The following is a 14,473-nucleotide window of genomic DNA, read 5'->3' on the forward strand; positions in this document are numbered from 1 at the left end:
ACCTAACCAAAAATAAACTTGTATTTATTGGGAATAAATAGACTAATAGTTACTTCACCATAAAATAAAAATTCACATCAGAAAATGATTTATCTGATACTTGCAAATTGTGACGCTGTCTAAATTAGTCGATGACGCAGTGTGGATGACAATCGTCTTTAAACAGCAATAACCAACATTAGTATTTCAGTATTTACATACAGCAGTGCTACTGGATTAATGGCGTTTAGTAGTTAGGCCATGGTTGTGGCAGACTGCAGTCCTGGATGTAGGCAGTGTTTGTGCTGTGGAGTCAGATGCCCAGATGTTTGTTAAGTCGGTGCAGTGCATCTCCCACAATGTCTAGCTCATGACGGAGCTCCTCCACCACACTGTTGATGCTGGGCATGTCCTTCAGAACACACACGCTCTGTGTGTATGGGTTGTAGCGCACAGTGAAGGGGCGCCGAATCGTTTTAGCAAACTCCCTGAAAATAAAAAGGTAATGGTTTACTGGCTGTGGAGGAAAGCATATATTCCTACACTGACCTGAGCACTTATTAGATAATTAAATGTATATTCCAAGAACACGCAGTTTCATTGATGCGAAACACCAAAAGCTATTTTGAGTACTAGTAGCACCACCTTGTGGAGAAACGTCAGACTGCATGAGTGGGTGGGTGTATATGTAAGTGAGTTACAAACAAAGTCCATGAGGTGCCTTACATAAAACGAATAGTATTTATTATTTACCTCATTCTAACCTTGGCCTCCTCAAAGCTCTCCGACATGAAGTAGACATCTTGAAAGGTAGTGATCAGACACTCCTGCCTGCATGTGACTTTTGGCTCAAACGGCAGGATTTTGGCACTGCCAGAAAGCGCATGCTGGAATGGAGATATAAGATCACTCTCAGAACCTCAACTTTTTCCAGCTACATTCATGATGTTTACTTTTACCTTGACTTTGAAAACAAAAGGGACAGTATCATCTAATTTGATTGCCATGCTTTTGCCTTATTTCTACAGCCTATTTAAAAAGCCTATGGCCTGCTTGTGGGCCGAAAGTGTTATTACAAAGTTACCAAAGAATACCCCCACCAGTTTGTGCAGCAGTCTCTGTAGTTACTGATAATCTACCTTAGTGTGTAATATGCCTTGGAGTGTTAGGTGGTTAAGTTGCTTTCATTTGTTGTTTTACCTGAAGTTCGCTGATAGAGGAGAGAAGGCCAGCTCCATATGCTCTGAGCTTACCTTCCTGCTTACACAGGCCAAACTCCACTGTGAAGAAATAGCACTGCAAACACATATACAAAGGGGAAAAGCTATCAAGGCAATGTCACATCAAAGACTCTTCACATCTATAAAAAAAACATAACCTCTATATTAGTTTTATAGAAGCTAATACTTAAATTTTACCATACTGAGTGTTATTACTGTATTCTGTATTAGTATTATATTAATTATTTATTGTTTACTGCAAAATAGCTTAATAATAAGTGCAGGGTCCAAGGTATTCACCATCACTGTAAACAGGTTGTACTTACAGTTGCCAGTTTCTGCACAGCATCATCAGAAGCCCCGAGAGAAGCCAGGCCTAATTCCTGAGAGAACTGAGCAAAGCTAGGCTCTGCCAGCAGCGGCACATGACCAAGCAGCTCGTGACATGTGTCCCTAGAACACACAAACATTCACACACACACACACACATACACACACACAAAACACAATGGTAGGGCATTAGCTTGTGGTTAAATCTGTGCAAACTCTAATGGATGTACTAAATGGGCAAATACACCCAAAAAAGCCTATAAGGTCTAAATCCCTAATCAACACAAAACAACTCTATAACAAAAGACTAAGAGACTATCAAAAAGATCTCAGACTAAAATGATGAACTTAATGTTGCTGAGGTAGCAGATGGTAGGAAAGACAGACTGCTGGGCTTTAGCACTGATGTATGTTGTAGAACTCACGGCTCTGGGGTGTAGAGTGGCGCTGAACTGTGGCGAATGTACTGAGTGCAATGGAACACCCTGAAAGCCAGTCCAGCCAGGAAATCACGAGGGGACAAATATCCAGCCACAGGACGGATAGTGAAACCTGTTCGCTCTGATACATACATGCACATACACAGAAATACCAACCATAAACACATTATAAAAACACATATATGTTGTATACACACACGTACGCAATCATTTACCCTAATCACTACTGCCCTCTACTGGTAGTTAATACACACACACACACACACACACACACACACACACACACACACACACACACATATATATATATATATATATATATATATATATATATATATATATATATATTGTGTATATGTGTATATGTTTGCGTGTGTGTGTGTGTGTGTGTGTGTGTGTGTGTGTGTGTGCCTTACCTACCAGAATGGAAGAAAAAAATTATACATAATAATACATCAAATAAAATAAACGTATATACATATACACATATACAGTATGTAAACACATGGCCACTTGAATTCACAGCTCACATTAGTATTTGATTTACTCAGTAATCTCTGCAAATGTGTTTTTTTTGTTTTATATTATTTCATATGCCGGCCAGTGATTCCAGGTAGGCCTGTATGTGGAGTTACTGCTGGTGCAGTAGGTGCAGTCTTACCCCTAAGAAAGCGAGACACATCCTCCAGCTGAGGGATATTGTCCTCTCTGTAGCCGCAGTGTTGGGAGAGCAGAGGCAAGTTGCACAGGTACTCCCTGCAGGCGTGTGTGGGGTACAGCTTATTCAGCTCCCTAAACACCACCCCCCACGTCCTCACCTCCTCTTCTGTAAACTCAACACGAGGGATCGGGTCCCCACTGACAGAAAAAAGAGAAAGGAATGGTAGGGATTTCTAACATGTAACATGACGAATTTATATATATATATATCAGTTCGATCGAGAGAGAGAGAGAGAGAGAGAGAGAGAGAGAGAGACTTACTGTTTATAATTCATTGCGAGGTCAGCAAAATATTTCCTTCTCTTTCGGTACACGTTGTCTTTAAATCCCTGAGAAGAAATCAGAGACAATATTTTACTTCTGTTCAAATGACTTGAATCAGTTATCATTTATCATTTATTGTATATCAGAGAGTTTGTGTTATTTTATATATTAAATTTTTACACAATAATAACACAATGTTGATGTAAATTAGACACTAAAAACATCTTTTTAGACTTCATGTATTTTTATTATATTACATTCTTTTTTAAAATTTAATTATATAACATTTAACTCCTATGGAGCTTTTGATGCCAATGTTACCCATTTCTAATGCTATACAAAGTAGTATAGAAATATATTTTAACTGAATTGAATTCAACTAAAGTAAACAGAATTGAAACTACTGAAAGATGAATAGTATTATATAATAATATTACATAATGTTAATTTGTGCAACATGAAGAATTTTAAGAATTTGCAAGGTCAGTTTTCACATTATCCAACTTATCTAGCATGTAGAAGAGAATATGTGTATAAACCTATGCACAGTAAGAGGAAATTACTGGAACTGCAGTAAATTTAGTTTTATAGCCCAACAAAAATCTTTTGAATGGACCCCACTATGTTGCCTAATTCTAGCTATCAGTCACTATCCACTAGTGTGACTCAATGATACCTCCAGTGTGTTTTTATGGTAAGTACTAATGATTATTTCAAAATTTTATTTTTTTGGATCTATATTCATATTGGGGGTTTTGCTGCTTGTATGGGGAAATTCTTGCCTTAACGTTCCTCATTTCCCAAATGTACTGCTTTTATATCACTGAAAACACTGATTCTTGTTTCTGATGTTTTGATATGGTGGTGTTTTCTCATTCAGTACTATGAGGACTAAATAATAATAGGAATAACTATATTCATCTGAAAAAAGAGATATGAATACAGTGAAGTGAATACACCAACACTATCAATACAGATACATCTAATGGGGAGACAATTTGAAAGAAAACAGCATGTGGAAAGGGAGCACTCACAGGATGATCAGCGTCCAGGGCAGATCCGTACATTAGAACACGGTTAGCACACATATCAAGATCTGAGATCTTCCTGGGGAACCAGGGTTCTTCTGGAAAATCTGCAAAATCATATAGCATCTCTGTTTTACCCTTCTGCATTATTACAGCTTAGAAAGGGTAAGCAATACATTTAAGGCCAGATCATGCAGACCAGATAAACATAGACAAATGCAAACAACCGAGTGTTGGTGTGCCAGACCTGCCATTTGTTTTCATCAATTTCTTTCCTGAACTTTCTAAGCACTACAGGATCACTGTGTGTATTAGTGTTCCGTAGTCTGGTCAGTGTGTCCTGGCTTTATGTTATTGTGATAAATACACCTTGCTGAGTCTGTTATGGGTATTGTGCTATTTTTAGAACAGCCTGTGTATAGTAGTAGGCTGGAACTGAGGTCATTAGACCTTTATATTTAAAACAAAATAAATAAATAAATAAATAAATAAATAAGTAACATGATATACAATCTTATGCACATTTCTGGTTGTTTCATATGACACTTAAAGGCAAGTTTAACATAACATAACTCTAACTATTTTTCAGAATTTTACATTTTACTAACTAACTAACTAACTAACTAACTTAAATAAATAAATAAATAAATAATAATGTAATTAACATACTATACATTTGCATAAGCCTTTATTCATTTTTGTAGCACGTTAAATTCAGTAAATCTAAGTGCAGTTAGATTTCAGGGATTGCCAAACTGTGTCTCTGTAAAGGATGTAAACTTATTTACACATACAAAATCTAAAGCTCATGTAATTTAAACAGGTATCTCCAAACATTTACACAACACTGTATGTTGAGTAATTGTGCCATATCACCCACTCATTCATCCTATAACCACCAACAGCATTTCTCCCATTCTTAAAGCAAAGAGATTGCGACTGTGCTGGAGGGAAGGACTGTACCATCTTGAGCAGCGCAGAGCCTGTCAGGTGGGTCCATGGCGACAGTGTTGGCTTGTTTTTTCAGCAGCTGAATGATTTCCTTCAGAGTCTCCCGCTCACTGTCACAGTCCACCAACACTTCCAGCTCCGAGTTACTCTTCCTGGACTTCCGTGACTCAATGTGCAAAAGGTTGACCTGGTTTTCCTGCTGGTGAATGTAGAAAGAATGAGAAAAGAGAAAGAGGCATCAAATAAAAAAAAATAAAAAAAATAAAAATAAGTACAGTGTAATTAACATAAAGCTTTGTAGGAATGTAATTAACCATGTAGATCTTAAAATTAAAATGAACATGACATAATATTAACTAAACACATAACACTAGTCACTGACATCAGAACAATGCATACCTGAAAAAGTTTTAAAGCCTTTACAAGGTTACCGACTTCATTCTTCAGAGAGAAGATAATCGCGGCATGTTCTCTCTTGGAGGACAGGATCTTGCCTTGGTTCTCATCAATGTTGTTGAATGAAGATTTTTTTAGCTTCAAATAAAAGAGCAGAACATTTAGGGATCTGTATATTATACCACATCGTCAAATACTGACATATGGGAAGTTTGCTTGCACATGAAGTCAACAGTAAGAATTGAACATTTTAGTGAGAAAAATGAATATGTAAGTCATTGTCACGGAAAGAAGTCTTGGAGCAGTTCAGCGTTCAGCACTATGTGCCGGACAGCAGCTTATAAGAAGCTGAATTAAGCAGGCTGTATAGGTGGTCTATTACTTAGTCCATACGAATGAGGATATGATGTACCTGTTTTAATTGCTGTGAGTGAAGTATGAGGGTGCAGTTTGAAGAGCAGGTACAGTATTAGTATAGTCAGTCAGTATTTATATAAACATAGTACAATACTATACTTACTATACTACAACTTTATAAGAAGAAATAGAAGAAGAAAAGATGATGATAAAGAAAAAGAAGAAGAAGGAGGAGGTGGAGTAGGAAAAGAGAAGAAGATAATAAAGAAGAAGTGGAAAAAGAAGAAAGGAAAGATGATGCAGAAGAAGAAGGAGGAGGAGGAAGAGGAAGAGGAAGAGAAGGGAAGACAAATATGATGAAGAAAAAGAGAAGATGAAAACGAAGGGGGAAAAAAAGAAGAGGAAGGTGAAACAGACAATAAAAAAGGAAGGTGATGCAGAGGAAGTAGATGGGAAGAACAAAAAGAAATAAATAAAGAATAAAATGAAGGAGAAAAAGAAGAAGCAGAAGAAAATGAAGATGATGAAGAAGAAGCAGAAGAAAATGAAGAAAAGGAAGAATAAGCAGAAGAAAATGAAGAAGATGAAGATGATGAAGAAGAAGCAGAAGAAAATGAAGATGATGAAGAAGAAGCAGAAGAAAATGAAGAAAAGGAAGAATAAGCAGAAGAAAATGAAGAAGATGAAGAAGAGGAAGAAGAAGCAGAAGAAAATGAAGATGATGAAGAAGAAGCAGAAGAAAATGAAGAAAAGGAAGAATAAGCAGAAGAAAATGAAGAAGATGAAGAAGAGGAAGAAGAAGCAGAAGAAAATGAAGATGACGAAGAAGAAGCAGAAGAAAATGAAGAAAAGGAAGAATAAGCAGAAGAAAATGAAGAAGATGAAGAAGAGGAAGAAGAAGCAGAAGAAAATGAAGATGACGAAGAAGAAGCAGAAGAAAATGAAGAAAAGGAAGAAGAAGCAGAAGAAAATGAAGATGACGAAGAAGAAGCAGAAGAAAAGGAAGATGATGAAGAAAAGGAAGAAGAAGCAGAAGAAAATGAAGAAGATAAAGAAGAGGAAGAAGAAGCAGAAGAAAAGGAAGATGATGAAGAAGAGGAAGAAGAAGCAGAAGAAAATGAAGAAGATGAAGAAGAAGCAAACATGTAAAACAGTTCAGCATTGGCGCGGACCCCCAACCCGCAGAAAGAGAGACCCTGAATAGTAGTAAACAGTCCGCTAACCTCATGGTTGAGCTGTTTTTCCTCATAGTATTTGTTAATAGAGTCAAAAGACCGTCCTCGGCGTGGTCCGTCAGTCTTGTTGGAAAACATGCCTTTAAACAGTGGTGTGTGAATCAGAGTGCAGCTCTCTCTCTCTCTCTCTCTCTCTCTCTCTCTCTCTCTCTCTCTCTCTCCCTGTCGCGCTTATCCCGGAGCTCGCGCCGCTGCGCTATTTATTACATGCGCTCCATGGAGGGGGGCCGGGCGCGCGCACCTCCAACTGAGCCCTGCATTGGTCAGCGGGCAGCAGAGTGAAAACTCAACATAGCGATCAAGGGACGTCACTGGGCTGCCTAATTATACTGAGACGTCATGGTAATTCCGCATTGAGGGCAATTGAATATTTAAGTGTTTAAAACTTGAAAGTGACCAACAACGCAGTGGTCAGACGATGACGTAATATCAAATCCAGTAAAGACGTTTAATTCCTCAGTAGATCATATTAGTAATAGGACAAAACATGTTTCTCAACATTTTTTCTAATGAATGCATTAAAAGCTACTTGAAGTTGCACCCATTGCTGATGCAGATGTGCAAATGCACACACACACACACACACACACACACACACACACACACACACACAAAGCCATGCCTTGTCTAGTTCCTGTAGAGAAGTATTACCTACAGAATAGGATCAGATAAACATGAACCTATGGGCACCATACCTAATACCACAGCTCAAGCCCCCCGTGGTGCTCCATCCAATACTTCTGGAATGAGTTGGGGATGGTGGTGATCATCCAACACTCTTGTTGCTGAATGCAATCCAATCCTCACAGCAATGCTCCAAAGTAGAAATCCTTCCCTGGACAGTACAGACAATTACTCCAACACAGGCAGGATAAACTCTTTTTACTGTCCTTGATTTGGGAAGAAACCATGAATGAGCCAGTGTCCCAATACTTTTGTCCATATAGTGTATTTCCTTTGGTTTAGGATGTTGCCAAGTTAAATATACATCTCCTGTGCTATGAGGTGACAAGTCTGATAACCTAACTAAAATACCCCGGATTAAACGACAAGCTTTGTCAGGGAGTCAGGTGGCAGAGGCTGCAGTATGAGTGACAGCTGGTGTTATTATATAGTGCTGAGGGTTTGTACACTTGTTTTCATGTGACGTCAATTAAGTTAGTGGTGTTAGTTTCAGCTATGTACTGACCTTGACATTCAATTCCCAGTGATTTTCAGGGGCAAATACACAGCACCGTACAGGACAACAAAAAGAATTTACCCCATGCATAACATCGCAGCACTGAAAGTCTTTATTGATCTTGTTGCAGATCAGTCCCTATTCTATAGGAAGCATCTGAGCAACATTGACCAGCTCCAGGGCAGTAAGTGTTTAATTGCCCAGTAAAACACAAACATTAGAATAAATACTAATACAAACACTTGCTCATACACAAAAGTCACAATGTTACACTCATTAGATCATCTCCAAAGCTCTCCTCAATGGAGTCTAATATTACTTGTAGTTCTCATCTAACACTTGGTTTGGTAAATCATTGCTTAATGATGTTAAATGGAATTGAACATTTCGCTGAAAACTGAGAAATCTGGAACCAAGCTTTTTTCTTCTAACTAGCTCACAAGATCTCAACTACTTTCTTAAAAATGAGAAATTCTTGCTAATTGTCCCTGTATTTATGTCCAAATGTTCGTGGACACCCCATCTAATGAACGCACTACTACTTTAAGTTGGGGGATTGGGAAAGAGGTGGGGTGGGATCATCCAACATCCTGACCTCACTAATTCTCTTGTCACTGAATGCAATCCTCACAGCAATTCTCCTCCACTATCTAGTAGAAATCCATCCCTGGACAGTAGAGTCAGTTACTCCAGCTAAAGCAGGGTATTTTTTATTACCCCTGAATTCGGAAGCAACCATGAATGAGCGGCTATCCCAATACTTTTGTCCATATAGTGAGATAAATGATTTTAAATAATGTACTTGGAGGCCTAAGAATGCCATACGTAGTACTGTATACACGAACACGTTTCCATAGGAAAATGATGTTTTTTGTTACATGCAAAACACCAACACTACAAATGACTGAGTGGGAAAAAAAGAAACCAAGTGAAATTAAAGCACATTTCCAAAACAGCAGTCTACTGTGTACATGATTAATGCACTGTGGAAATAGCAAAGCAGATCCTGCTGGAAAACAGTCTATTATGTTCTTAAATGTATGAAACCGGTCAAATCTGAGGTGACTCACTGGCATTTTCCAGCATGCAGTCTGTATTAAAGGTGCCTTGGCTTTGGTATATTTCCACCCCATTCTGTGGGGCACTTATTCAGCACCACTGCCAAATGAACAGCTCCTCAAAGGGGCGGGGGCTCTTTATCAGCCCACACAAACCTACACAGACCTTGGCATTTGTTGGGCATACACCCTTTTCAGATCTGCTTAATATTATCTTTGTCAGCTCTTGTTTTTCCATGGCAGGACCTGTGTGGCCTTGCAGGACAAATGCACGTTGAAAGGCTGATGGTCAAAGCTTCTAATAACCAAACAGACCAGGAGCTTTGATTAGCTGGTGCTGAAGGATTCTTGTTTGCTCATCCTTCGCTACAGGAAACCCCTAATGATGCCTAGCCAAAGAGCAAAATTACACTGCGTCCTGCTCCATGGACCAGGTAAGTTGTTCCAAAGTGGGGAAGGTGGAAAGTAATAAAAAGCTGGTGTATGAACGCAGGGTCGGATTAATGAACTCTGACTGCATTAATAATGATTTGGTAGTTATGAGCAATAGTGCTGTTTTACGAGCTCCCCCCAGCAATTAATTAACCCAAAAGTGCGATATAATGAGCTGCTGATGTAAATCCAAGTCAAACACATGACTCATCTTTTATTCAGGCATTCTCACGCTACCTCTCCTCTTTATTGGTCTGTTGTCTCTGCCTCCCACTGCCTGGTCATTGATCTAAAAGACCTACGTGGCCGTCCTCGGCTGTAAATAGCACCTTTTTTGTTGTGAGTCCCATAACCACACATCTCATTAGGCCAGGTCAGAGAAGGGCCCACCGTCTCCGGAAGGACGGTTTGACTTGCATACGACTTACGTATTACTAATATTTAATGTCCCTGATTTATACACTCTTAAAATGTAGATTCTGAAATGGTTCTTGACCTGGATGTGTGGTTCTAATGAAAACCTTTATTGGTATAGAACCTTTATGTCATGTGGAGGCTTTGTAAATGCTAAGAAAGTTGTTCCCCCTCACAAATCTCCTTTAGAAAACGTATTACTTAAATACTATCTATCACAAATGTATTTATTCGCTCATTTATTATACAACTTACCATACAGGCCAGCTTACTAAAACTAATCCCCCCACCTATAGCAGTGGTACAAATGGACATCTTTCACCTCAGCACTTTCCTGTGACTCTTTGTACTCTTCAAAATGCAGAGCTGACTCTGTACTGAAATGAAGTTCATATAAATTAAATGTAACTATTTTTGATTTGGGGGATTTTGTATATAAAATAAATCATACATTAAAACTGAATCATTACCAGCAATTAGTATTTCGTTAGTCTGTTGCTACTGGGAACATGAGAAATTGACCTAAGGGACAGGACCAAACAAACAAACAAACATTTTATAATAATCTTGTGGATATTTTTTAATAAAAGTGAAATACAGTCAGCTGTATTGCACAAGTTTTAATTGACTAGTGTTTGTTTGGTCAATTCCTTTTGACTCCAGATTCTGTCTATATTGGGCGTGTCTTTAGATTTTGTTTTATTTACCACCTCTAAGATGTCTTTCCCAAAAGGATATGTTTTATATGTGATAGGTACTTCCAGGTTCTCATGGTGGCTTATTCCTTTATGTTGTTGGCCATAAGAGCAAATAACTGTTTTTCCTGATGTTGCGTGTGGCTCTATACTCACTCATCAGAATTAAACATCAGCATATATCATCAGAGTATCTTACATGATCAATAAAAACTCAGTCAGTAAGTTAGTTCTATATACTGTATTTTAGAGATGTAGTGGTACAGAGAATATATGGTATGTGCTATTAGGGCAAATACAGTATTAACTACCTCAGGGCGCGATATGACACTAGGTGGAACAAACTTTAACTTGGACGACTGTTCAAATGAAATGAAAATGTAATTGTAATTGTACTTTTCTGTACAATTACACACCTACTGTATATTCATTACCTTACTAAAGAACCCTTAAAAAACTTTTAATGTCATGTCTGAACAAAAAATGCTCTTTAAACTTGGTTGTTCACACCCACACATCTCATCTATCGTCTACGGAAACCCAGTGAAATGTTCTTTAAGGTACCACAAAAGAACCTTTTTGGCTCCTTCATTTCCAGACTGCAACTAGTAAGCCAGTTTCATTTTAGCAGTTTCATCATGGTTCAGCTTACACCAGCCTCATTACAGGAGGTAAAATGATGTGTGATGTGATGATTACAGCAGTCCTTGGGGCCAGACACATAGGAAATGGATAAAAACCACAGAACACTTCCAGATGCCTCATATCCTGGATGTCAGCTTGGTCAGTTATAGTGTAAGACTACAGAGTCTGCTTTACCCTACATGTACTTTAACATAGTTAGAATGTGAATATGAATGGCAATGCAAATGTTAATTAGCAGCTTCCGGTTCTTCAGCATCCGCTCCAGCGTTTATGGCAGCATCATGTGTGCCAAGCCATCAGCACAGGTTAATAAAGCTGGTTTAGTGGAGTCCAACCATGTCAAGTCCATGTGCAGACAGGCAGTAATGCAGATCTACCTTACTGTTGCAATGATTCTTCAGAAACGTAATGTAATCCACATGTGGCTCTACACTCATCTTCAGCAACATGTAAGTCCCATGACATTAGGCAGAGTAGGGTGTAAGGGCTGTGTGCACAACTAAACAAAGCAGTATAAATGACCATAGCAAATTGTTTACTATTAAGTTAAATGTATGTTTGTATAATTACTAATGCTAGATCCTTCTTGTTTGGTAGTCTCTACCTATTAACTCTTTTTTACCCATCCATTAATGAAAAGAGACCACAATAGAACCACCACTGATGAGATACTGTAGTTCTAGAGTGGTGGACCATTCTTAGTATGGCAGTGACAATGTGTGGCGCTGCACAGGGGTTCCTATACACTGTGTATACTTGCTGACTGTTTTCTTAGACACACCTACCTTATTGGTAAACCTTGTATGCGAACAGTTTGTCATATAGTAGTCCATTTCCATATACACCAATGAGCCAAAACATATTTGCCTAATATGATATCAAAACAGCTCACTCCACAAGACTCCCTGTTGGATCTGACACCTGTTACCGAACATTTGTGCCACAGGTAAATGTTATGCATGTACCTCATCGTCCTCATGCCCTTTTTATATATGCTTTTGATGGTGGACAGGGGTTAGCATGGGCACGCTGCCTGATCCTCCACTCCAGGGGTGGCGCAATGGACTACTTCACTGGTAGGAGCTCACCTTGTTACTTTGCCTGTGGCAACTTGCTGTGGAACAACACTGCAGTTCCAGCTTCCAGGAAGGCTTCAGTTACTGTTCCTAGGTCAGTTAATTTATCTGTTAATAAGTTTCAGTCCTGTGTGCAGAACCATTTCAGGTCCTCCCCCCAAGATGGCTCCAGTTCTAGTGTTTCTGAAAGTTCCTGTTCTTGTCACCAAAACCATTGCAGTTCCTATTCTTTGGCCACTTATGTTCCGGCTCCCAAGCAGGCTTGCCAGAGCCATTTCCTGTTCCAGTGCCCCAAGTTCCTCCAGTTCCATCTCCATGAGTCATTTCTGTTTCGACACCCTGGGTCACTTTAATTCCAGCTCCTCTGACCGCTCCAGATTCTGCTCCTAAGGAGGCTCTAATTCCTGGTTCTTGGGCTGTTCAGGTGCTCTTCAAGTCGTTCCAGTTCCTAGCCCCCCGAAAAGGCCTCCACCCCTGTTCATGGAGCATTATATGGATTGCTTTCCACCAACAACCTTCTGCCTGCTCTAGCTGTACCTCTCCATGGCACAGGTCCTTACTTTGTTTGGCACTTTGGAGACCATCTCACCCCTGTTTAAAGACTCTTGATGTTCTGGTTCCTGCTGGGCTCCATCTATTCACACTACTCTTAAACACTTGCAGCTCTTCATTATGAAGGTGCATGAGATCTGTGCAACAGCCGAAGACTCTAAGCAGCTCAGCTCTCTGGTGACCCCTCAGCACAACCTTCTGGTCATTCCTACAGGTATCAATGTTACCTGTCTTCTCTGGTGTGCCAAATATGGAGAGCAATGTCAGTTTGAATTAAGTCTCAGCATGCTCTGAAGCCGTCAGCCATTGAGCAGAGCAGAGGAGGGAAAATACGTCAGTACAAAATCCCTATAGCAAGTTTTTAAAAGGTGATGACATCTCGTTTTGGAAATGGAGTGAAAGTCTACAGTAATTAAGGGTTTCACTGAGCAGAGCTAAAAAGCATCTGAGTCAACTTTTGGCACACAGCAAACTCTTAACAAGGGTTCACACCCTCACTGTCGACTTTCTCTCTGACCTTTCGAAAAAAGTACAGTATTCTCCAAGAACTGAGACGTTAGACCTTATTATTGGATCATCATCATGCAGTAGATCATATTGTAGGATCATGAACACATGCCTGGGTGAAAGTGTGCTCAGTGGTACAGAGTGCTTAGAGACATATGCCCAAGTGTGCTGTGGCATAATCTAGTGCATCAGCATTACGCATGAATGCGTCTGGCCCAGTCTCTATTTCTCCTGCTTGGACAAAGGAAAGAGAAGAACCAAGCTGGGCTGGCTACCTTATGACTTCCAATCATGACTCTTTCACAGCCCAAGAAGCTCTCAGGAATACGTCAAGCCAAAATTATGTATCCATAAGAGTTGGGCTTGCTTTGTATTAAATAGTATTTGTTATTTTCCAAGAGAATAACAGAAAAGGCTGTTTTTTTTATTCTAGTTCTCGTTCTTCAGCCACTTATGTTCTGGTTCCCAAAAGGCTTGTCAGAACCATTTACTGTTCAAATGCCTCAAGTACCTCCAGAGCCAGCTCCATGAGTCACTTCTGTTTTGACACCTTGGGTCACTTCAATTCCAGCCTAATATTCTGCTTCTAAGGAGGCTCTAATTCCTGGTTCTTCAGGTGGCTGTTCAGGTGCCTGCTCTTCAGGTTGTTCCAGGCCTCCACCTCTGTTCATGGAGGATTATATGGATGCTCCATGATGCTCTTCACAAACAACCCTCTGCCTGCTCTGGCTATGCATCTCCATGGCCCAGGCCCTCCCTTAGTTTGGCACTTCGGGGGCTGTCTTAAATTCTGGTTTCTGTTGGGCTCCATCCATTCACTTCACTCAAAAACACTTGCAGCTTAACTTACTCAGGAACCTACCTGCCTATGTCTTGACCTATTCCTAATGACAATGAGCGTATCACTACTAGAACCGATTGTTCAGTGAGTTTTTCGTGGTAAGGCTGTTTTTTTTGTGACAAGCAACATACCTTTTACATGTAATCATTAAAA

At 39.5% G+C, this 14,473-nt stretch overlaps 1 protein-coding gene across 1 annotated transcript; it reads right to left on the bottom strand.

Annotated features, from left to right (window-relative positions):
* Positions 1-282: 282 nt before the first annotated feature.
* Positions 283-6,998, bottom strand: tph1b (tryptophan hydroxylase 1b). Its single transcript, XM_072671052.1, has 11 exons — positions 6,909-6,998; positions 5,332-5,466; positions 4,945-5,128; positions 3,988-4,088; positions 2,951-3,018; positions 2,631-2,827; positions 1,955-2,090; positions 1,526-1,652; positions 1,180-1,275; positions 733-866; positions 283-467 (listed from the first exon to the last, which is right to left on the bottom strand). The coding sequence occupies exons 1-11, from the start codon at positions 6,996-6,998 to the stop codon at positions 293-295; spliced, it is 1,443 nt and encodes a 480-aa protein (XP_072527153.1). The 3' UTR covers positions 283-292.
* Between the last annotated feature and the right edge of the window lie 7,475 nt (positions 6,999-14,473).

Source organism: Salminus brasiliensis, chromosome 25 (assembly GCF_030463535.1).
Source record: "Salminus brasiliensis chromosome 25, fSalBra1.hap2, whole genome shotgun sequence".
Taxonomy (NCBI): domain Eukaryota; kingdom Metazoa; phylum Chordata; class Actinopteri; order Characiformes; family Bryconidae; genus Salminus; species Salminus brasiliensis.

What these genes read in the sequence shown, in the direction of transcription:
- tph1b (XM_072671052.1), bottom strand. Translation starts at nt 6,998, where the DNA reads ATGTTTTCCAACAAGACTGACGGACCACGCCGAGGACGGTCTTTTGAC. An exon ending in GCTCTGCGCTGCTCAAGATG is followed by an intron (nt 4,089 to 4,944) that starts GTACAGTCCTTC and finishes ATGATTTTGCAG; the next exon opens with ATTTTCCAGAAGAACCCTGG. An exon ending in TGTGTCTCGCTTTCTTAGGG is followed by an intron (nt 2,091 to 2,630) that starts GTAAGACTGCAC and finishes TGTATGTATCAG; the next exon opens with AGCGAACAGGTTTCACTATC.